Source organism: Anopheles nili, chromosome 3 (assembly GCF_943737925.1).
Source record: "Anopheles nili chromosome 3, idAnoNiliSN_F5_01, whole genome shotgun sequence".
Lineage (NCBI taxonomy): Eukaryota > Metazoa > Arthropoda > Insecta > Diptera > Culicidae > Anopheles > Anopheles nili.
Window position 1 is genome coordinate 54,002,635 of NC_071292.1, and position 24,065 is coordinate 54,026,699.

The 24,065-nt window shown below is 47.1% G+C and overlaps 4 protein-coding genes across 4 annotated transcripts in view; all 4 read right to left on the reverse strand.

Annotated features, from left to right (window-relative positions):
• Positions 1 to 2,775: 2,775 nt before the first annotated feature.
• On the reverse strand, positions 2,776 to 3,888 carry LOC128724612 (uncharacterized). The gene has a single exon (XM_053818335.1). The coding sequence runs from the start codon at positions 3,886 to 3,888 to the stop codon at positions 2,776 to 2,778; it is 1,113 nt and encodes a 370-aa protein (XP_053674310.1).
• Positions 3,889 to 4,937: 1,049 nt separating this feature from the next.
• Positions 4,938 to 6,287, reverse strand: LOC128724613 (adhesive plaque matrix protein-like). The gene is made up of 4 exons (XM_053818336.1): positions 6,215 to 6,287; positions 5,642 to 6,112; positions 5,279 to 5,536; positions 4,938 to 5,206 (listed from the first exon to the last, which is right to left on the reverse strand). The coding sequence occupies exons 1-4, from the start codon at positions 6,285 to 6,287 to the stop codon at positions 4,938 to 4,940; spliced, it is 1,071 nt and encodes a 356-aa protein (XP_053674311.1).
• A 1,137-nt stretch (positions 6,288 to 7,424) lies between these two features.
• LOC128724614 (keratin-associated protein 10-9-like) lies at positions 7,425 to 9,293 on the reverse strand. Its single transcript, XM_053818337.1, has 4 exons — positions 9,276 to 9,293; positions 8,433 to 8,663; positions 7,766 to 7,961; positions 7,425 to 7,672 (listed from the first exon to the last, which is right to left on the reverse strand). Exons 1-4 carry the CDS (start codon positions 9,291 to 9,293, stop codon positions 7,425 to 7,427), a joined length of 693 nt encoding a protein of 230 aa, XP_053674312.1.
• A 463-nt stretch (positions 9,294 to 9,756) lies between these two features.
• The window catches only part of LOC128726022 (LIM and SH3 domain protein Lasp), a 39,365-nt gene continuing 25,056 nt past the window's right edge, over positions 9,757 to 24,065 (reverse strand). Inside the window, exons 3-6 of the mRNA XM_053819802.1 lie at positions 22,252 to 22,384; positions 21,121 to 21,256; positions 14,247 to 14,482; positions 9,757 to 11,308 (exon numbers count right to left, since the gene is read on the reverse strand). Coding sequence (XP_053675777.1) covers positions 11,129 to 11,308; positions 14,247 to 14,482; positions 21,121 to 21,256; positions 22,252 to 22,384 — 685 coding nt within the window. The 3' untranslated portion in view covers positions 9,757 to 11,128. The remainder of the gene's footprint in view (positions 11,309 to 14,246; positions 14,483 to 21,120; positions 21,257 to 22,251; positions 22,385 to 24,065) is intronic.

The window sequence follows — 24,065 nt, forward strand, 5'->3', positions numbered from 1 at the left end:
AAATTTCATTATAGTTGTCGAACAATCTAATCTAGTAATCTTGGGCAATTTGAAATCAAAGCGGGGAGATGCTACTAATTTTCCACTTCCATCAATGGTATAAATGGTAGGTACTTGCCGCGATTTGTTCGTGAATGCGTATGCTTCCATGACGTTGAGGTAAGCGACGGTTGGTTCAGCTCCACTCGATTTCGAAACACTGTAAGCCATCCATTGCTCTACGTATTTACGCCGTTGTTGATGCATATTTCTATGCCTGCAAAGAAAACGAAGAATGATTAGGATTTATGAGCGTTGTAACAGATTCATACATGATTCTTGAAATTACGATGAGCGCTTACATTTGTAAACCACTTCATCGGATGATGCGATACCCAGCTCATCTAACTGCACGCGAATAGTTTCAACGCACACTATTTTCACACTGTCCTAGACTGCTTTTCATAACATTTCTATGGAAAACACTCAATAACATACAACATCTCTTGCCACAACTTACTTACCGCGATTTGTTCGTGAATGCGTATGCTTCCATGACGTTGAGGTAAGCGACGGTTGGTTCAGCACCACTCGATTTCGAAACACTGTAAGCCATCCATTGCTCTACGAATTCAAGCGGGTCATCCACGTCGTTGTTGGTGCATATTTCTATGCCTGCAAAGAAAACGAAGAATGATTAGGATTTATGAGCGTTGTAACAGATTCATACATGATTCTTGAAATTACGATGAGCGCTTACATTTGTAAACCACTTCATCGGATGATGCGATACCCAGCTCATCGAACTGCACGCGAATAGTTTCAACGCACACTATTTTCACACTGTTCTAGATTGCTTTTCACAACTTTTCTATGGAAAACACTCAATAACATACAACATCTCTTGCCACAACTTACTTACCGCGATTTGTTCGTGAATGCGTATGCTTCCATGACGTTGAGGTAAGCGACGGTTGGTTCAGCACCACTCGATTTCGAAACACTGTAAGCCATCCATTGCTCTACGAATTCAAGCGGGTCATCCACGTCGTTGTTGGTGCATATTTCTATGCCTGCAAAGAAAACGAAGAATGATTAGGATTTATGAGTGTTGTAACAGATTCACAATTAGATTTACAATGAGCGCTTACATTTGTTTACCACTTCATCGGTTGGTTCGATACCCAGCTCATCGAACTGCTCGCGAATTGTTTCAACGGACACCATTTTCACACTGTTTTCACTAGAACACACTGTTTTCCACTAGATCACACTGTTTTCCACTAGATCACACTGTTTTCCACTAGATCACACTGTTTTCACTAGATCACACTGTTTTCACTAGATTACACTGTTTTCCACTAGATCACACTTTTTACCACTAGATCACACTGTTTTCCACTAGATCACACTGTTTTCCACTAGATCACACTGTTTTCACTAGATCACACTGTTTTCACTAGATCACACTCTTTTCCACTAGATTGTTTCCACAACTTTTCTATGCAACAGATTTTCACAACTTTTCTATGACACTAGATTGCTTTTCACAACTTTTTATGCAAAATACCCAATAACACACAACATTTCGCGCCACAACGTTAATTCAACAAAACTAAGAGTAAAGCGCGCGAGCGTCTTGAGCGTAATGACAGTTACCGGCGTCTGTTACAAATGTCAATGAGGCGCTCTGTCAGCACGAATCGGCATTCGATTTCGACAATCGGTTTCGTCAGAAATGACAGAATGATTGTATTGTCAGAAATGACAATTACCGGTTTCGTAAAAAAACACCAACCGGTGATGGCTTATTATTAAAATTATATAATGTATTAAATAATTATGGGTAAAAACTCGGTAAAACTCAGTATATACCCCCTCCCCATTTTTGACAATACAATTAAATTTTTACCCATGGATTGGTGACATGTATCAACAAAAGGGTTAGCTCAAAGGTGTCTTGTTTACATGGTAAAGTTCGAAACAAATAAAGCTACTTTCGAACAAATTTAATCGTTAATATTATTTTCCGGCAGCAGATGTTTTGGTAAAAATGTATTTAAGGGGGATGTGGAGGGGGGGGGGGTTATTTTGTATGTGGGTTTTTTTTTATTATTGAGGGGGTTGTAGGGGTGGAGGGAGTTGATATTTTGCATACCCCTTCCCCCCCCCCCTTCATCCATTCGGGTTGCAAATCGAGTTGTTTTTTAAGGGTAAAGGGTTGTTGAGTAGGGGTGGGGGGGGGGTTGATATTTTGCATTTTTCCCCCGCACAACCAATCAGATTGCAAACCAAACAATGCTGTGTGACGAGGGCTTAAATGAAAGCCATAGAACGTTTCACAAAGACACAAGACTAGATTTGTAAAAAAGCACCTTGCTGAACCATAAATTCTGGGTACGGTTTATACTACAAAAAACTGTTCTTTTCATCATGCACTATTCATGCCGAGATTTGTTCATTCTAAACACGTTGAATACTGATAGGCATCCTTGAAATTACATCTGATTAAAATAAAAACGTACAAACTTCATTACTCTAATCAATTAAACTACTGATTTCTATTTACTAGTTGGATAAAAGTAATCAAGACACCTTTAAGCTAAAACATTTGTCCATACATCTCACCAATCCATTGGTCTAATTTTCAGGGTCCTATAAAAAAATGTGTGTTGTGGGGAGGGGGGGTATATATTGAGTTTTTACCAAATAATTTATTGTGCTGTAACGCGGATGTAACTATGTAACCATACCAAAAACACAACATTTTACATACACATTTCACTAAAATTGATCTTACCGAGGGGCGTGATTTTTACACGGTTCCTTTCGTTTGAAACCACACCGAGTGCAGTAGCTGCTGACCGGTGGCCAGATGGTTGGAGGTTTACGGGGTTCATCCTGAGCGGCAGAGTTCTGCTGGCTCGAGGCTGCCTGCCCAGACCCACAAAAATGATCCAAGGGCTCGTTAAAGTCACAACGATGCACTGGCGGAGCAGCGAGCGTTCTCCGGGGCATCACATACGCCACTGCAGGTGCTGGCGTGGTCAACGGGAAAACCGGCATCGAGGGTGTCTGACTGTACGCTGCCACACAGGGCGGCGGTGCATACGGCACTATGTCCGATTCTTCCTCCGTGCTCTCGTAGGAAGAATTTTCCTCCATCAATGGTGCCTGCAACGAAGCCTGCATCTGTCTGCCCCGGTTGCATGCACATAGTGGCGGATACAGGGCTGGGCGTTCCGTGGTGTAGCTTTCGTAGGACGCTGCCACCGGTTTCGACGTGGCGGTCGCAGCTTGAATGTACAACGGCAAAACCGGACGCCTGGCCTGATCTTGTGTCAAATAGTTCTGCTTCAACATCCGTTGGTCCGCCGTGGCCTTGTATTTGAAATCTTCATCCGATTTCAGCCCCTCCAAGGACACCATTTCGAAATCCACGTACTCGCCAGAGATCGGACGTGTCAGAAGCGGATGACGCCTGGGGCATTCGTTGCTCTTGATGCAACGTCCGTTATGCCGCACGAAGCTGTCCTTGCAGACGCAACTCGTCTCGGAAACGCACACTTCCGGTTGCCTCACAGCGGAGCAATCTTTTTCGCACGTCGCCACACACGCTGGCTTGCAGTGGGTCACCTGCTCATTTGGTCCACACATTTTAAGAGCGTTTGGACGTGGGGTAGGCCTTTGACGATACACATCGTACGACGCCAGCGGGGTCTTCGGTGTTGGGCAGAACTCCTTGCGTATGCAGGACCCATGGTGGCGCACGTATCCTTGCCGACAAACGCAGGTGGGCACCGCCATGGCATCCGGTGCTCGGCGGCAGATGGCGTGCAGACAGTCGTCATCACACGTCGGTTCACAGCATGGTTCCGATGGTTTGAGCACCTCAAACGGGGAGCACATGTCTTTCCGGTGCGATACAGAGAAAACGCGAAAAGAAATCAGTTGAGTTGGGCCCCACGTGGGTGTACTTACAGTTAGAGAGACCTACTCTTTCTCAGCTGGCCATAGTTGACGGAGGAAAAGGTCCCACCGTGGGCCTCAGCAACCAGCTGGAGCAAGATGGCGCTGCAACACGCAACCGTGAGGGTAAATCCCTTCGAGGGCATCGCACGTCCGGTCGGTTGGGAAGTGGTTACTCGACAGCGTCTCTGCGTCGGGTGTCCTACAGGAGACAAAAGGGTCGCAGGGCAGCAGTGGTCCGCCAAGCCTTATAAGTGACCGCATAGCGGTACGGATGCGATAGTACCGGCGCGTTGATGGGAATCCGGCACGTTTCGGGCACCGATTTAGACCCACTTTCCACAACCATCAGCATCGTCCGTACACGTTAGCACGATAGCTGGTCAAGGCTGCGAGCTGATAAGTTCAAATCAACCAGCGCTCCCGCACGTTACCTTCACTATGCTGTTCAAAACTCACGCATTTTGCCTTGGTGCTCTTTTTTTTTAAGTAACATGGAAAACATGATTTGGTGCATTCGCAAAACGTGAAATAGATAAAGCAACCGAAGGCGGTGGTGCGCTTTTCTTTATTTCAATCACGACGCTAAACGGCACAGGTCGTAGAGGAGCATCTGTAGAAGAAAGCATTTTCAAAGGAAGCACATTATTATTTTACGTATTCCATAATGCAATATCATGAAGAACGAGAGCTCATTAGAACAAATGTTTTGACGATCGTGCAATGGTTCAAGTAATTAACATGGCTACTTTGATCCACCCGTATGCCGCCTTATTGAAATGACGCCTTTTCGTATGACGTTCTCACGGCCCGAATAATAATCGTCTCAGCAGTTTTTGGGGTGGGTTTTCGGCACCTCATTCAGGGTGCGTTTATTTGTTGCTTTTTTTGTCACGCAATGCACCGCACACGTTTGTTTCCGGGTCAGCGCAATTTAGCGCAGAGACTTGCTCGAGAGAGCTTTCTACGGGAGCGTGTACAGCGGTTGCTCAGTACACGACCACCTTGCTGGCACATGGGGAGTTGCAGGCGCAGGAAACGGCTTTCGGGACGTACAGACGGAATCGGGAAGCGCTTGAGGGACATGCCGATCGCTCAACACAGTGGCCCTGGTAGCGGACAAGTCCCGGTCGGCAGGCACAGGTTGGTTCCTGGACCAACAAAAGTGGGCTGCAGTTCACGTTGGAGCAGTCGTTATCGCACGTTGGCTCGCAGCAGGGTTGCGTGAAGACGAGCTGTTCGCAAGCGGAACAGGTCGCTGTAGGGAAGAAAACATTGGCACGATTGATTTAGAGGGATTGTTTGGGAGTTGGCACAGCGTTTGACTTACGTGGAGCGGACGTGTAAGGCTGCATGGTCGTTTCGTACGGCATCGGGGTAGGATAGGCAGGCTGAGCACATCCACACGGGGTGTAGCCACATCCGCAGGATGGTGCTGGTGGGTAGACAGGAGCCGCCGTGTAAACCGGAGCTGGGGCATAGACAGGTGCTGGGGTGTACACCGGAGCATTATAGACTGGTGCCGGGGTGTACACCGGAGCATTATAGACTGGTGCCGGGGTGTATACCGGAGCAGGTGGGTAGACAGCTGGGGCGTTGTAGACCGGTGGGTACACCGGAGGCATAGGATAGACCGGAGCGGCCGTATACTCGCACGGAGAAGGTGTCTGGTATTCCGGGGCCACGTACGACAGCTGAGCGCACTGGCAAGGAGTTTGACCACATCCGCAAGAGGGTTGTTCGTACGTCGGAGCAACATACTGCGACTGAGCGCACTGGCAAGGAGTCTGTCCACATCCGCAAGAGGGTTGTTCGTACGTCGGAGCAACATACTGCGACTGAGCACACTGGCATGGAGTCTGGCCACATCCGCATGAGGGTTGCTCGTACACGGGTGCTTGCGGGTACACGTAAGGGGCCATCGTAGTCACATAAGGCTGGGCATAGGGTGTGGCTTCATACGGAACCGAATAAGGACTCGGTGCAGGGCAGCACGATTTCTCGACACACTGGCCATTGTAGCGGACGTATCCCTTCACGCACACACAGGTCGGCTGGTAGACGAGCGATTGCTGGCAGGGCATCGCTTGCAGACAATCACAGTCACACGTCGGTTCGCAACATGGTGGCGTAGCCTGCATGACCTCGTTGGCGGAGCACTTAACTGTGGGTGGATGTGAAGAAGGACGAACATTAGTGGGCGCGTTCAGTGGATGGGAACACTCGAAAGGCCACATGATGCACGCCTGCATCGTAGGTCACTTACCGTAAGTGTCACAACTGGCCGTTACCGATCCAATCAAGGCCACAAGGGCCAGCACCACAACTGCGGATTTCATGCTGGAGAAGTTCACTAGAGCACCTGGTACACCACCTGCTTTGGTCGACTGTTCGCAAGCCAACTGATACTGACCTTCGGCGCTTGGCAAGAATTTATACCACCCTGTCTGGATGGGCGCCGGTGCAAAGATAAGCTGGCCGTTGGATGCCAGCACGATCCTTCTGGGCACAAAAAATCCCTTACTCTGATCCGCGTTCAATGTTGAGTTCGATCGCGTTCCACGAGCGTGCCCCCAGAACCGTCGGTCGAGTTCAGTTGGCCAGTTACGGATGACTCTCGTACCGGTTCGTTTAGGTCCTCGTGCCGTCCCCGTGTTGCAATCAGCTGCGTGTGCGTTGCTCGATATCGGCTACTTTGAACTGGGAGTACCTGCTATCATCCACCTTGGTGGCTGGCACTTCCTGGATAGACTCCCGCATTCCGTGGCGCCTAGAACCACGCACCAGGAAGCTTCGATACCACGCACGATAGAACAGCTGCAAGCATGGTCGAGCATAATCTCCGGGCTGGGCTGGTTGGTCTGCCTGGTTAGCACGGCTCACCGTGATTGGGAACCTGTTCTCAATGAACCGACCGCCGTCCGTTGCAGTTCTTCCAGAACCACCACGTGAAACACGTGCCGCTTTCCACCAGTTTGGAGGCATGTGAGCTCGCTCGCTTTTGAATAATAAAAAGAACAAAAATGGTTGCTTAGTGAATGATGGTGACGTAATGCTAATCGCAGAAGGCCGTGGGTTATGAAATCTAAAAGCTACAAACACGTTTGTTATGCTGGTGCTGTATCAACAAATGTTTTTGTCGTGACATGCATTTGGTGCGCAAGGGTATATATCTGCAAACAGCAGAAGTAAATCATAGAGCGTCTCCTAGATCGTGTTAAATGCATGCGATATTAATGTGATAGAAAGGACATTCGAGGTCACGGTATAGCGTCACCTTTCAGCACTGTGGAAAGTGTCCTTTAAGACCCCCATGAGCACCCACCGTACAAAGAATCACGCAAGAGTTACAAAATCACATAGTTTATATTTGGTTCAGTCCATTCTAATCACCATTGCTCGCTCGGACCGGTGGCTCGGGTTGGCGCTAAAAAAATCTATCGGCTAACATAACATAAAGCTCATAAGACCCAAGGTCACTTGCTGTTGCACTGCAGACATTGGGCCGCAACTGGAACGTAGAGACGGTACCGGGCGACACTCCTCGGACAGGCGGAGGGCTCTATGCAGTGGCCCTGGAACCGGACCAGCCCGGCCCGGCAGGCGCAGGTCGGTTGTTCCACCAGCAACAGCGGACAGGAGGCGCCCGAGCAATCCAACAAATCGCACGTCGGTTCGCAGCAGGGTTTAACAAACACCAGCTCTTCGCAGGCTGCGCATGGTTCTGTAAGAAATGGACAGCGAAAGGAAGGCAAACCGTCGTTAGTAGAGATCTTCCTATCGGGGTCCGGAGTGGCAGATTCGTGTAGACGCTTACTAAGAGGTACTGAACAGGGCGTTGTGGTAGCCAAAGGATACGGTGTGGAGGTCGGTTGGTAGAGAGGTGTCACCGTTACCGGATATGGTGTGGTCATGAAGCTCGGACATGGTTTACGTGTCGTAGGACAGGGTGGCTTACTTGTACAGGGAGGACGAGTAGTAGTGTAAGGCGCTGGAGTAGTCGTATAGGGAAGCTGAGTAGACCGACACGTAGGTCGAGTAGTCGGACAAGGTGGGGGTGTTGACGGACAAGGAGGCTTAGTAGTAGGTGGTGTGGATGGACAAGGAGGTCGAACCGTCGTGCAAGGAGGTCGTGTGGTGGTGTAGAGAAGTTTCTTGGTAGTTACGCAGGGTTTTGGGTGGTACGAACTAACTGTAGGCCGAGGCGGAGTTGATGGAGGATACCTGTACGGTGGAATCGTTTGATATGGTGGTGGTGGAGGAGGAGGAACATTCGTGGAGGAAGAGCACTTAGGTACTTGAGGGACAAGGACAAGGCTTTGGGCAGCACAGGTACAAGGTTTGGGCGTCGTCGGTACATAGACTGGCTTAGGGGTCGTACAAGGAGGCTTGCTAGTTGAACAAGGCGGTGGTGTCTTCACAGGACACGGGCTTGAAGGCGGATAAGGCACAGCCTTGCTGACGTAAGGCTGGACAGTCGTCACGTATGGTGGAGGTGAAGATGGGTAGACTGGTTTGGGGGACGATGGCAACGGCAGAGCCGGACAGCTCGATTTCAGGATGCATTGTCCTTGGTGCCTCACGTATCCCTCCAGACACACGCAGGTTGGCTCGTAGATGAGCATTTTAGGACAAACCACGCGGCAGCAATCGACTTCACAGGTCGCCTCACAGCATGGCGGTGTAGTATGCAGGACCTCGTACTGCGCGCAGGTCTCTAAGGAAAAGAAAAAAAATCGATTAAACCGGGTGTTGGGAGATGGGTTTCGGGAAACCGGAATTAAACCTACTCAACGGGACAGCCGTCGGACAACTAATGGAGCAAACAGTGCCGATAAAAACGAAAATTATAAAAGGCAACATTGTTCGCGTTTTGCGGAAGTGATCGAACTTCCTACTGCGCTTCCATTAATTCTCCGCTCTGCGACACCCTTGCGGCGTTGTTTGATTCGTCAACGTTTAAAATGACACCCTGTGGCGTAACACATGTACATTTTATACCCTTAGTATCCTGCTCGGTGACATTCGGGAACGATTAGATTGGAAACTATCGTGTATTTACCCAAATTAGCACGACCCCCTTCCTTTGGGTGGTTCTGGATAAAAAAATTTGGCACACTATCTCCTAGCCGGGCTTTACTCTAATCAGCAAAGACGGCTATTTCGACAGTCAAATATGTGCGCCAGTATTATCAAAAAAAAGGCCCACGCCTTCTTCACACGTTTTGACGCATCTTATCTACGCACCGTCCGGTGGTTACAAGAACGTGAAAACAATAGAGCTGGAGAAGAATTACATAGCAATAGTACATTTTGTGCGTACTTACCTGCGACTGTGCGACCATTCAACAAGCAACAAAATCTTATTTGCTTCATGTTTTTCTCAGTTTTATGATTTATTCTACCATTTGCTACAGCTGCAATGTTTCCGAATCGATGCTTCATACTGCTGATCGTATCGTATGTATTTTCTTTTGATCCCAAAACAAGTGCCACACGACACTTGGATTCCTTCGCATACTTTTCAATATTTTCTCCTTTCTTCTAAAAAAACAGTACCATGCTATAACCGTTAATAGTTTATATAAGGTTTGGTATGAATGTGGAAAATTTTTGTTTTACTAGCCCGCAGGGCCTGTCGAGCGATTGCTATGGCTGTTGGTTAGTATTAACATACAAAAGGTAAAGCACATGTGGTTTCAGGGCGGTTATGACGCTTTCTTCTATGCTAAGGCGCAGAGTGGTGTTGATATTTTATCGTCTTCTCAATCCAATTCTTGGTAAAAAAAAACAACAAAAACACATTGGAAGCTCTTCGTCTGAACAATTGATTAGATAATGAAACTGTTTACCTTTTGCCTAATCATGTTCACATTGGAGTAGTGGAATTAGTTATGTGGTTTATAGTTTAATGTCTGCTGTTTATTCGTTTAACATAGTTCTATTACTTATTACACCGCTACTTGTATACAGGTTTTTGTTCTATCGAATGTTTGCCTATTTCTTCGTTAGGCAACTATATTGTTCGCTATCATTTCTTGGCATTCCATTGTACACAGCAAAGAGGATAAAGAAAACGCCTTAAATACAACGATTTACTATTAGGCACGGTTCGTATCGAATAGAGTCACTGCGACTTCTTCGGGTACTGAGCACGGGTGAGCATTTTCTCGCTCAAAAAAGCACACCAATCAGCATGTGTTACCTTTTCCTTCTGCTACAATTATGATAGATTAGGTATAAAAATGTGGTACTCTAAATACAAAAAAGTTACACGATATTTCTGCTTCAAACTGTCACCGAGGGCACTCTTGTCCTTCAACTGCAGGGGGTTATCATTCGATCAAGTATTTGTTGTTTCAAGGCGTTACATTTACTCTTCCTGTGTCCGGCCAGGCGTGCTCTGATATCGGACGATCGATCTGTCGATCGAATCATGTTTTACGTACTATCTACGTTTATTGTTCAAAATTAGCACATTGTGTTCGTACTTGGTGGCGATCCGGCGTGGAAGCACCCTCAACAAGGTCTTAACTCGTAAGATCTTTTTTTGTGGCCGTGGACCATCAGACGATAGCATCCTTTTAATCTTGTTCCCTTGTAGGTTACTCTATTTCTTTACGCCATACACTATCTGATGTATTACTTTTTTTCACCACGTTCTCTAGCTTTTCCTTTAGAGAAATTCTTTACTCAGCTACGTAGGATCATTGCGACTACGCATTATTACGCCAAGAGTAAAGTGTGATAATAGCGATAAAAATAATAATCATTACAATAATATTAATAATAAAGATAACTAAAAAAAGTTAACAAAAAAGAAATTAAATTAAAATTCAACACCAGCGGAAGTGGAACCATTTCAGCGTTCGTCTTTCCAAGCAGATGATTGTTAGCATACATTTCAATTCATATCTTTAGAAACCATCATGATATCGTTCAACATCGCAGCTATTACGTTCTATTTCACATTGAATAATTTGTAATTTATAACATGATGGTTACAAAAGCGCTGCGGGAGAAAAAAACTAAGTTAACATAATGTTAACATGATGATGGTAGGTTAACCAAAGGGGTTGTGATTGATTCTAGTTTGCTTGCTTTCTTTTTCGATGGATCACTCATTCGATTTGCGGATTACAGATGCATTTCTCTTCGTGACGTTGTAACTGCAGTGGGCTTATATCTTCATCAGCTCGACATAGTTAGCCGGCAACATGCCAGTCAAACCCGTGCGTTCTACGCGCCCCGTCATCCACCCAGCATCGATTGAATTCACTTCGATGATCAGGTCGCCCTCACTGAAACCGACCTCGTCGCTGTCTTGGGCTTCATAATCGTATATGGCCCGGTAGACGCGCTAAAATAAATAAGAGAAACAAACAAGAAAAAATTATTAAGTGTCTCGCTTTAAAGCTTCCAAGCATATCGTATTCATAACTTGGTCAATTAGATGTACTACATATAAAAACAAATAATATTTTCCAGAAGCAATCTACATATCAAGTAAAAACTCTCAGTTTGAGCTATTTCAATAGGCACGGCACTGCACACTGTTGACACTGTTAGCTTTCGATAGGTAAGGATAGGTAAGAACTAAACATTTAATTGCTACTGCTACTGTTAAGACTTCTACCGACTGTCATCACTCATATCGATGTCCACGACGTGACTGTGCAACTAAAGCCGCTCGTTCATCCTCCCTAGCATACCATTAGATAACATATATAACATTTATTGTCCCACAAACTAACCAGCCACAAAGAACGAGATCGCATTTCACCTGCAAGCGACGACACCACATAATGTCATCGTACAGGCACGCACAGCTTTTCCTATCGGCGTGTAGCAAAGATAAGCCACGGATAGTTGTATCTTGCTTTCGAAAACAAAAGTCCAGCGACGGTCCCGGCACCGAAACAGCACGGGCTGATTACGTGCCGATTCGGCGCGCAAAAGCTCGAAATTCACCGGAGTACTGTCCAAAATCGGGCAATGCAAAAAACAAAACCACATCTAGCTTAGCTTGCTGGTTAATTCTGTGCACGATCGCCAGTGCGGTGGATGCATTCTTAGAAAGCAAACACCTTTTAAACCCCGGATTCCATTACACGGGGTTCCATAATCGCGAACGTATTCCCTCTAAATGGACCCATAAAGAAGACCGCACATTCGGCGTCCTATAAAGCATAACGTGCGTTTGTGCTAGTGATCATAGTGAAACGGCGTTCGTTACGCATCGCATCGAGTGATGAGCATCTCTAAGGATATCCTTTCTGGAAGACGGATCGCCAGCATGGCGTATCCCGGGCTTCTGCTTCTACTGCTGCATCTCTCGCTTGCTACCGCCAGCCAGTACTTTAAAGTGATGGGAGATCCCCCGATCGCATACGGTACCCAATCAAAAACATTATTTGTTCTTGATCGGAAGTCCTTATAACTCCTCGTTGGTTTATTTCATCTATCTCCGCTAGAACTAGTGTGCCCAGAGCACGAGGAGCTACAGGATACGGTACCGTGCTGCGAGCCGACTTGCGATAACGATTGTTCATCCGCTAAATGTGGCGACGTGTTTGTCCAGGAGCCTACATGTGTCTGCAAGCGAGGATACGTCCGCCACAAGGGCAAGTGCATCCCGCGAAGTCAATGTCCCTCGAAGCCGTCAGGACAACGTACGTACCTAACAATCCTCGGAACATGCTGGGGAGCTAAATGTAAGCTAATATTTTCCTCTATCCTATCTTTCATTTCCGTAGCTACGTGTGCCGAAAATGAAGAGCTCCTTCCGTCACCACCGAGCTGCGAACCAACGTGCACAGACGATTGTTCCGGACGGTCCACACACTCACGGTATGTCGACCAACCGACGTGCGTTTGTAAAAAAGGATATCGGCGCCATAATGGCAAGTGCGTGCGTGCAGACCAATGTCCGACGTGTGGCCCTTACGCGACGTTAAAGTCCCGCGCACCGTGTTGCGAGCCGACGTGTGAAAACGATTGCAGTAACGTGCTCTGCATCAACGCGTACCAGGGTGAGGATCCAGTTTGCGTGTGCCAGGATGGTTACGTGAAGCACAACTCCACCTGCATCAAACGAGAATTGTGCCCAAACACCGGATACCCAGCACCAAAGCAATACTGTCGGTGTAACGGAAGGCGCAAAGCTAAATGCCGAGCCTCAGTGCCAGTGAACTACGGTGATCCATTGATGAACCCAGGATCATGTAACCGTTACAAGACCCTTGATGTGGTGGCACCGGATTTCTATCCATCGCCGGTCTATCCTGCCGTTACTCCATGTCCTTCGGTTTATCCGTCTGCTCCGGCTTATCAATCGCCTATGGTGTATTCACCACCAGCCGCCCCACCGAGCTACGTTCCTCCGGCATACTCGCCACCAGCATATGTTCCTCCACCGACCAGTGCTCCCGCAAATTATGCTCCTGCTCCATATGTGCCTGTGTATGCTACAACCTGCGCTCCTCCGGTGGCAGGATCTCAAGCATACGTGTCGCCATCGGCATACGCTCCTCCACCACCAGGTCCTTACATGCCTCCTGTCTATAACCCATCGCCAGTCTACGTCAACCCGTCCTACGTCTCACCGTCCTACGAGCCTGTTACATATGCTCCCGCAAAACCGTACTACCCACAGGTAGCTTCATCGTATCAGGACCAACCATACTATGCCATTCCGGCCTTGCAACAGTGCTCCTGCAGTCTGAACAGCAACCTGCCAGCTGGTTCGCCTCCGTACGCGTGTAATAGCAGCCGGATTGTCGGAGCACCTGTGCGTGCGCCATGTGCGTGTAATAATCCCCCAATTTCGTACAACGTAGCAACATCGACTCCTTGTGTTACTTCTTCTCCAATGACAACACCGTGTCCTCCGCTACTGGGAGTGTACAATCCCATGCAACCTGTGGCCTACAATTCCGTTCCCTATCAAAATATGCCGTTTGTAGCACCATACCCGCAGGATCAAGCATACGTTAAAGCGCCCGCGACAACGAACGCTCCAGCACCGGTTGATGTGTCGTACATCGCATTGCCCGGTACAGGTTGTCCTGGAGCAACCACACCGGCACCCTGTGTGTCCCTATCTTTCCCACCACCGCTATCCGTGCTAGGATGCTGAGTATTGATGTGAAAATATTCGGTTCGGTAGCCTTATGTCTTATAGCTAACTTATTTACACTCTGCAAATTGCTATCTTCCTTTTCTTTAATAATAAATCTTGAAACATATTTCAAAACAGAGAATCATACGGCGGAAAGAAATGGAGCGTCGCTTACCACTTTGTTAATCGATTTGCCCGTTGCATTCGAAGCTGGTGCTGCATACTGCTGGGGTGGTTGAATGTATTGCGGTTGCTGTTGTTGTTGCGATTGCCGATGCTGTTGTTGCTGATACAGTTGTTGCTGTTGCTGCTGATATAAAGCCGCCTGGGAGCTGTCTGCTACCGAACCGTAGTAACCATTGACTGGATCAATATCGTTGACGGAACCGATTCGTCGATTGTTGTTCGTTGACACTAAAAAAGGCAGCGCAAGCGAACGTATACAAATTATTAGCAAAAGGGGCGGGATATGATAATTGTATATCTAATAGCCGAAAAGATAAAGCTTCATGTAGACATGCACGAGGCGCATGATCTGTGCAAACGTACATGCTCTTCACGCGACCAATTGGTTCTAAAAATTTTTTTAATTTGCCATTTCCTTCCTACAGTTGCGTCATCAATCAACTGCTAAATAACGAGCATCGAACGAAATTCTTCAACGACAGTTTGAATTACATTCCATCAAATTACTCAAACTTGCGTAAAAAAGTGGATATAAAAAAAAAAAAGAAATTCATTTTGCCACAAATTTACAATCATTTTGGGACACTCCGACATTCTGCAATGTCGTAATCACCTCCATCCATCATATGGAGGTCTGAAGAAGCAGTAAAAGCCCGACAAAACCGTGGTACCACACGACCGTCAAATCCATATGAATGTGTTGCGCGCTTACGAAATCATCCCCCATATAGGAGCCCCTAAAAAGGTGCCATCCATCACACTACTCGCGCGGGGACGGATGTTTGATTATTTCTCACGACACGCTCATGATCGCGATACAAAAAAAAACAGAAAAAAGAATATAAAACCAACCGACTGAAGCGATAAGATAAGATCGGTTGTCCACGACAACGGTCGCCACTTTGAAGATCGCTCAAGATATTGCGAGGCAAATACATACTACACATCAAACGCATTCGCGTCCGGGTATCCACCTAAAGACAGTCGACCACGAATTGAATGTGGCTCGAAAGAAATGGAGGGAGCCGCCCTGGACATAAAACAAACCGAAAGCGGCAGAAAGTAAGGCGAACCCTGGCGAACAAAAGCACAACATTCCTTGCATTCGTGCAGCGCATAATTAAAGATGAAAATCGCAAGGGAAACGAAATTGTAGCACCAATTCTCTGCGAGCATGAGAGAAAAGACGACCCCGCACATGCACTAGTAAAACGGGGACAGGCCATTTTGCACAAGTGTGAAACGTTGGGAAGGTGGTTGCCTTCTGATGGGGTGGGGGGATATAAAATACACGGGCTACGCAAACAACGGAAGAATTAATTCCCGTACGATCCTGCAAAACAAAAATCGTGCGTGCGTGAGGGGAATACTTCTTGCACCAAACGCAGTGCAACCGGATGAAATTTAGCCGTTAAATAAATATGATGAGAAATACCAGAAACTAAAGATTCGTTCAGAAGGCTTCAAGCAACACACTGATCATCCTGTGCACAATAGCTTCTTCGGAGACACGGATATGATTTCTAATGCACCACAAAAACAGCTAGTGAACATAGAAAGTGAAGTATATGATTGTTACCTTTCCAGGGCAGGGCGACATGTACACTTATTCAAGAGCCCTGCTCTTAATCCACCGAACAAATTAAAATAATCCACACAAAAAACACACACATATATGCATACCAATTTTGCCTAGCAAATGCGTGAATCTAAACCTATAGCCGCCAGCCGAACCTTCGATGAAAGGGTGTACTTACTGTTGCCGGAACTATAGATCAGCGTCGCACTCTGGCGATTCGGTTGCGGAACATTCCGCGGTCCATCGGTCAGCGGATCGTAGTCAGCGATCTTGCCAATGTTGCCACCAGTGGCACCAGCAGTTCCAGCAGCACCGTTGTTCATGTTACCATTGTACTGGTACATTTGTTGATGCTGCTGAGCGTGCATTGCTGCTGCCGCTGTGGCCGATCCACCATACTGACCACCGTTGCTGTTGGCACTGTAGCGTTGTTGTTGTTGTTGCTGTTGCTGTTGAGCATGTCCAGCATGTCCCGAGGATCCGTAAGGATCAACCATTCCAGCCGACTGCTGCTGATGTTGCTGATGGTGATGATGGTGGTTGTTAGCTTGGGCATGGTGAAGATGCTGCTGTTGCTGTTGCTGCAACTGCTGCTGTTGATGATGATACGCTGCCGTCGAACCATTGGCACGATCCATCATTCCACCACCACCTCCACCACCACCACCGGCACCGTGCAGTTGCTGCTGTTGATGGTGCTGATGCAGATGTTGTTGTGATTGTTGCTGTTGCTGCTGCTGCTGCTGGTTGTGATGGTAGTGATGATTGTTGTTGCCCATGTGCGGGCCAGCAGTGCCGTTGTTGTTCACCTGATTGGCATTAGGATTCGGGCGGGCATAATTATCGTACGGGTCATAGTACTTCTGTGTTGCGGCACCACCTCCGCCCCCTCCAGATGGTGTGGCTGAATTTTGCAACACCGAATGGCGAACCAGCTCAGCATTACCGAGCGCACTACCACCGCCAGCACCGTTGTTGCTAGCACCGTGTTGCTGGTGATAACCGGCACCACCCGGGTAGCTCTGCTGCTGCTGATAACCACCGGCCTTGTTATTGTTGTTCAGCTGCTGCTGATACTGTTGCTGTTGTTGCTGAAGCAGCTGCTGCTGCTGCTGTTGCTGGAGTGATGCTTGGTAGTTGTTGGCCTGATTGTGTTTGGTAATGTTGGCGGTAGAGATAATCTGCGCCTGCTGGGATGTGGCGTTGGTCGGTCCCACGGCCATACCGCCGTTGTTGTTGACCTGCTGGGACGTCGGAGGGGCCGCCGTCACGGAGGGTGCTACCACCGGTGGGGGAGGCGGCGGTTGATAGTGGGGTAGCGATTCAGCAGCCAGCTGCTCGGAAAAGTACTCCGACTCTAGATCGTTGTTGTCTGCGCGCGGACGGATGCGTTAAGCGGGTTTTCCCGTATCGTTCGTGTAGTTCCCGGGTTGTGTGGGTGTGTTTAGGCGTGAGGATCAAGGCGTTGAAGAGCGTGTGCAAAAAAAAGGATGCCACATCCAAAGTCGAGTGTCGCGTGAGCCGGCGTGGAGGTGAAATCGTTTTGCATGATTTTAATGTGGTACATAGAGGGATACATTTACACACACACGGTAACGGTATTGAGCGATAGGGTGGCATATTGAACAGCAAACACAACACAAGCACATTTAGTAGTAGATGATACAGCGTTGATGAGGAGGAACAGGTGGCAGCAGGTGATGCAAGCAAATAAAAGCACCATAAATAAACAAAAATATATAAGAAAAAGTTAGAGTTAGATCATACGATTCGTTGACGCGTAGAGTTCGAGTGCGATATGAAGTAGCCTTACGTTTAAGAAATAGCAGAAATATATTATGGTTGAATAAAAAAAATGAACATCTAGCTCCAATATAGCTGGGGTCTCATGATCAAGGGTTTTTGGATGTGCTCTTGAACTGCTTCGCAACATTTTTAATTAACGAAAAAAACGGTACCCAAAAATGTCTCCGCCATCATAGGCGGGCGCGTTTTCAGACAGTTTATAACAGCTGGAATCTTCGTTTGAGGCCGCATTCTTTCACCGATTCGGTGGAAACTTCCCCCGGAGCCGTTCACATCATCTGCTGTTGGAATTTTCAACACTAAATTCGGTGGCTTAGGTGGAAAAACTGCGTACTTTGGCTTTTTTTTTTGGTGTGAACATTTGACTTCTTCCCGATTCCGTGGGAAAATTGCTCGCACCGTGCGGGCGGATGGCATTCTTTTATTCCTCTGCCCGGTTCTGGTGAGCAGGTCTTCGTGTTCGGGTCAGCCTTTGTTTCCCGGTTCCGCCAATAATTTATGGCATAAATTAAAAGCAATTACCGAAACCGTCAGTCGCACACGTACGGTCTCATCAAGCCACCAGCGATTGGTGTTGAACCAGCCCGCATAGTAGGTAGCTCCTTCTAGCACGCAGTACTCAGTACCAGAGAGGTCGGGAAACGATTGGGTAAATATAACCGAGTCACCGGCACCACTCTGCGCAGGAGAGGTAGGACAACGCATATTTACATCTACGACTGTCCTAATGACACGTTCCGACCGGGTCCGTACAAACAGCTTCATTGGGCGATCGGGCCTTCCTGAGCTTGCTCAAATGATCATACTCTTCCTTCCATCGCCACAGCCACCTAATGCCTTGTTGAGCATAACCCTGTGTAGCTGTGGCTGTGGACACAACCGGGGCTTTCCCACTCGGGCAATCGGCAAACAACCTTGAGAGGGAAAAACAATCACCACTAACAAACTCCCGGGGCCATATAATAAGTTTGTCTAGCGCGAAGGCAGGCAGGAAAAAGTTGCAGCCTGAAAGACCGAATTTATGACAGCTCATAAAAATGCGTTTACTGCTTTCCTGTCGCTGTCGCTTCGTTCCGCGTTCTCTGGTCGAACCTACTTCAGTACCGGCAGCCTCGGCCATCAAATACCAAGCAATCCTGCCAGTCACGCGGTCGTGGTAAAATTCGCAAGAATTGGCCAGCCACTCAAATCGAGCAGGCTATGGTAAAGCAGAAGAAGTGCAAAACCCCTCAACAAGCCATCAAATTCCGCACGCCAACAAATCTAACCTTCGTTCGGCAATGATCCGGTGCGGCGTTGTTCTTCGCCGGTTGATTTGAACGTTTATGCCACCCGATCGCACCGAAGAGCCACTTGTCGGGGGTTTTTTGGCGGCATTTTATTGCCGGCGACGGAACCGCCACTGCAACTTTGCAGTGGCCATAAAACACCGCAAAAGCACCGTGCATCTTCACCGCCCGCAAGCGAACGGTTTATAAGCCTTCAATCCCATGGCGTAGGGGTTGAAACGATCAAGTTCGGGGTGCATAGTTTGGCGAAAAACACCCAAAGAGAAGCAAAGACATCGTTTGTACGTGTGCGGAAATTTTCCTGCTGGGAAATGAACTCGAGACTGCGAATCGAAACTAACGTGCGCTTCCCTTTTGCTCGCGGCAAAACATTCAACGACTTTATTTTCCCTTTTATCGTACTCCTTCTTTAAAAACGCACTCCTCCTCTGGGGCGCGACACTTGCCATTGTTTGCACATTGCAGTTTTGGTTTCTTGTTCGTCGAGGGCAGACACCTTTTTCTAGCACGCCAAACGGACGCCAGGCGTCCCCCTCTCATCCAAAGCCAGATCAAAATGAAAGACAAACTAGAACGACGCATTGGAACCAATGTCTTTGCACAATTTTGCTGCCTGCTGAAGGGACTTGCTACCGGCCTGTTTTTTTTTGAAGCAAAACTCCTCACTTTAGTACCTTCTCACTCCTAAATTCGACAATTGGCCCCTTGACACTCGACGGGAGCCGACGTTTGAGCAAGAATTAAAAGAAAAAGAAACAAATTAAAGAGTTTCTTCCTTGTAGGGAACGCAACGAAAAGTCAGCGAAGCGTAAATCGAAAAGAAGGGTGGTTGGAAGTGAGCATTTTTCTTTGTAGTGGGAACTACTTGCATTGAGGATGGCTCACATTTGGAAATTCTTCTTTGTGAGAAAAAAAGTTGTGAAGAAGATATGAAAGCCGTTAGCATTATGTTTGGTTGCACGGGTGTTTTTAACCTTCAAAACCTGCCCATAACGAAGCACTGAAGAGGTCATTTTAAAATTGTGCAGTTGAATGATAAAATGACACAAATTAAAAGTTCAAAAGAAGAAAAATCATATTCAGAAGAGAAGGAGTATTATGGCTGTTATTTCATTAACATTGCAACCTGACTATTATTCTCCTACGACATTCATGCCCTCGGCAGTAGTTGTTAGCCCGTAAGCAGATGCTTTGACATGAAGATAAGGATGTACAAAAAGTTACACAATTTGAACTGAAATGCAACATCTTCTCGTATATGAAACTAAATAAACAAGCAATCAACACAGATGCATAAGTCACAAATCTCGAGTCACAAATTCCCTGCGTCTTAGCAAACTACGCCAAATGTCAGCCTGCTGAACGGTCTGCTTGCATGTTTGCATCACTTCCGTCTCGAAACCGTGTGTATACACTGCAAACAAGGCAGTTTGTTTGTGTTTCCGTTTGCGTTGAAGAAACATCCGCGGTAAATTCACCACAAAACGAAGGGGACTCCTCTACTGCGTTTTACTCTACTATGTGAAAGTAAAACGTCGTTTAGATACGCATAATGCTACCCAAAAAAGTGTGGGAAGAGTTCCGATGGACAGTATTTGGAAACACTATCGAATTCGGCGCATGGTAAACTGTCGTTGATGGATATTTTTGATTGGGAAATTTCTGCCAATGCGTGACAACTACAGGGTCATCTATATTTTAACCAACAATCAAACGATTGTGAGATGAATGCGAGCCATTTGAGTCGTCGCTTCGCACCCTCACCAAACGAGGTCTATATATAAAGCGTGCTAGTGCTATAAATGGCGAAAAATTGTTCGTGCTTACGAACATAAATTGAAAACTTTTCCTTAAAATGTGAGATCAAACAAATAAACATTCACCTCATCTCCCTGATGGGCACTCGATTGTTCGCAAACAAGAGACGCATTTAAAAAGGGAGCATAAAAACGAACGCTTTCTCCAGATCCTATTCCTCCCCGGTGCCGCTTCCGGTGCGCTTTCCTTTTTATCATTTAAAGCAAGCATCTCCAGCGTCAGGCACGAGCCAAACACCACGAGAGAAGAAAAGACCTCCGCTAAGAAAGCACCCAAATCACCCCCCAAACGTACGCAGACAAACTCGACAACCGCGATGGCGACGAAGTATCGCCATCCAGACACATCCGGCCGGTCCTGCCGCTTTTACTCACCTTTACTGTCGATTATTTCCGTGCACTCCCGTTGCCGCTCCATGGCGGCCTTTTTCTGCAAATCGCCATGGTACGCGACGTTGGAGATATTTTTCGTGTTCTGCTTGATTCGTAGCGTTTCCGGATCATCGGCAACCTTTTTTGGGGGATGTGGTTGTTGTTGCCGTTGTTTTTGGCACGAGAAGGGCACGCGATCACGTCGATGCATTCCCGATGACGACAGCGTCGTTTAATGGCCAAATGTTGCCGATGGAATAACACGAAAGCAAGAAAGAGAATAAAAGAGAAAAGTACCACGTACCACATCAGTATCACATTCACGTGTCTAAACAGCCACTGTTCTCTTTCACCGAAGATGCTGCACAGGGGGGAGGAGAGGGGTCCCGAAATTATTGAGTGAAAGAAATAAAAAGTTGTTCAACCAGCGCGATCGTGAGATCTAGTACACTGGGGTACTTACCTCGCAGCCAAGCTGCGATCTATTTACTTTCTTTGTGTTAGGTTGATGGGAAGGGAAGGGGAGGATGAGGTGGGGCCGCGTTGAATTAATTGAAGCAAGAAATCCGGTAACCAGACAATCATGTCCTACATATCGGCCCGCTTGGACGTTGAGAGGCCAGCGCCGAGACACCAGGGCATTGGGGTTTCTGATGATGAGGATTTCTTATTTTTTCCCCCAAGCCATCGAGCCATCATCGAAAGCTGACGATCCAATCGCGGGGATGGAATCGAAAGTGAGGAACCGAAAGTGGTGGTCGCGCAATTAAGGTGAAAAAACATGACCGCAACCTTTCGATGCTTTACAATTTCTCGAGCCTCACGCGCGAGAAAGCAGATCGGGGTGAGCTGCAAACATTCGGCCTATCGTGTTAAACCTCCATGCAAAGTAGCGTACATTGTGCGAAGAAAATTGCACCCAAGAGAGCAGCGTAAGGTTGGCGTCTTGTTCGTTTTGTTCAATTCAATCGATTAAACCCCAAAACGCATTATTAATTGCTCCGCTCTGTGCTGAATCAACAAAAGACTTGGTAGCACCTCAAGCGACGAACCTCACGAATTGAAAGATTGCTTCAAATGGTCACACGCCATAACGCTCGGCTAAATTGGGATATTGAGGTAGTTAAGGCTTACCTGTGTCACTTTTCCTTTCAGCTTTTCAAAGTCCGCATGATATTTAACGTTCGACTGGATTTTGGTATTTTCAGCGATTCGCTTGAACTCCGGCGTCTCTGCGATCGTCGTAGCTTTGGCTTTAGGGATGTGACTGGAATGAAATAAAAAACACACAACGAGAAAAACGAACATTAATGAATTGAGCTGAACCATTCATTACACACGAACGACAGGAAGGCTGTTACTAATTAAGACATAAAGTGGAATGGAGCTTCGAAAAAAAAGGATGAAGCGAGCGATCAACCGTTCTATTGATACTAAAAAGAAACCCGATGGCACACACATTTTGTACCGGCGTTTCAGATCATTCTTTTCAAATTATAACCGCTGTCAAAGGCAGCGCAAATAAGAGCTGATGCTGGCGGGTTGAGCTAACAAACTGCATGTCTTCGCAACCATCACTCAATACATAAACGTCTGCCCACCGCGAGTACGATGGCATTAACAGAAAAAAACACTCCTTTGCTTGCGTATATGGCAGCAAAGTGTTCAGGCGGCTCCTTATAAGTGCTGGTGCACTTTTTTTTTGCAAAACATCTACAATCAGAGGCACTGCTAATGATGACCATCGCACTGCAGCACTGCTATCGCCATCACCGTAATCTTTTTCCAGCCCAAGTAGGAAGCGCTTCCCGAGCATCAAATGATGTCGCCGCCTTCGTGTGCAGTTGATTAAGTTACAATTATAAACCAATCACGCCACGCTGGTGATCCAGCACCGGGTACGCTCTTGCATAATGCAGAGTAGAGTGCAAAGCATGTGCAGGGGGATCGTCTTCTATTAGTCACTCTTTCCCGCAAAGACTGCGCCAGTGTCTTTCCATTTTCATTTAAACCAATTCTTGCTTCATCATCCTGAACTTCATGGTCACAGGGCGATACATTACCGTCGCTTGTCGTTCAGATATGTTGGGTGCGCTTCTTGGTACAGCTGAATGCATCCACCACTCGGTTACTGGATGGATCCGCGCCACGTACGGTGCACGTTCCCCCAGGGGGGTGTTTTGAAGAACATATCTGGCCCACCACCCAATGCGTCGAATGGGCCAAAGAATTAATTCAATGTTTACGAGCGTGTGTCCATATTTAGTCTTGAATTTCAGCCTCCAGCCAGGCAAGCCACAACCAAGTAGGGATACACGGCAGTTGTAGCAGCTCGAAGTAGACGCGCGTGCGCCATTCCAACCGTAACCGAGCGGCTGTAGCAGAAGGCAGAGCGTCCAGATTGCAGGAAAGCTGGCTTTTGCAAATGTTCTGTGTCTTGCGTCGACGAATAGCACGAGCATACGTTTGCATATGGCTTCTTCTAAACGCATTCCAACGAAACACCGACCCACGCCGCTGGACAAAGTTATTCATCCAGTCGTAAACTTCCTTCGTTTTAGAGATTTTGATAAACATTTGCCTGCTTAATTTAGTTTCGTTTAAAATGGCTCATGCTCAAAATTAACAGAACTGTACGATTACATTGCCATCAATAATGTTTAAAATTAGCATGCGTTTGTTGAAGAAGAAAAAAACGTACTCCAATGAATAAAACATTTCTACTTAATCATTTTTGCTGCATAAAAACGCTTCTTTCTTCGTGCCTTGCAGCAATGCTTTAAAAATGCATATTTAAACGGCCTCCGCCAACGCCCAAGTTTTAGCGGCATAAAATAACCCTTCCTTGTGCGCGGCACCTTCCACCGGTTATGCCGTACCTACGTTGGTCTCTTTTACATAGTTTCATTGGCCACATCCACAAACACACCCGAGGCATGAGCATAAAT

Excerpts from the sequence above, each read along its gene's own strand:
- LOC128724612 (XM_053818335.1), bottom strand. The coding sequence starts at position 3,888 with ATGTGCTCCCCGTTTGAGGTGCTCAAACCATCGGAACCATGCTGTGAA.
- LOC128724613 (XM_053818336.1), bottom strand. The coding sequence starts at position 6,287 with ATGAAATCCGCAGTTGTGGTGCTGGCCCTTGTGGCCTTGATTGGATCG. Across the intron at positions 6,113-6,214 it reads GGCCAGTTGTGACACTTACG|TTAAGTGCTCCGCCAACGAG; the intron begins GTAAGTGACCTA and ends ATCCACCCACAG. Across the intron at positions 5,537-5,641 it reads TCCTTGCCAGTGCGCTCAGC|CTGTCTACCCACCTGCTCCG; the intron begins TGTCGTACGTGG and ends ACAACGCCCCAG.
- LOC128724614 (XM_053818337.1), bottom strand. Across the intron at positions 7,962-8,432 it reads CATCTTCACCTCCACCATAC|CTTCCCTATACGACTACTCC; the intron begins GTGACGACTGTC and ends CGGTCTACTCAG. Across the intron at positions 7,673-7,765 it reads GCCCTGTTCAGTACCTCTTA|AACCATGCGCAGCCTGCGAA; the intron begins GTAAGCGTCTAC and ends CATTTCTTACAG.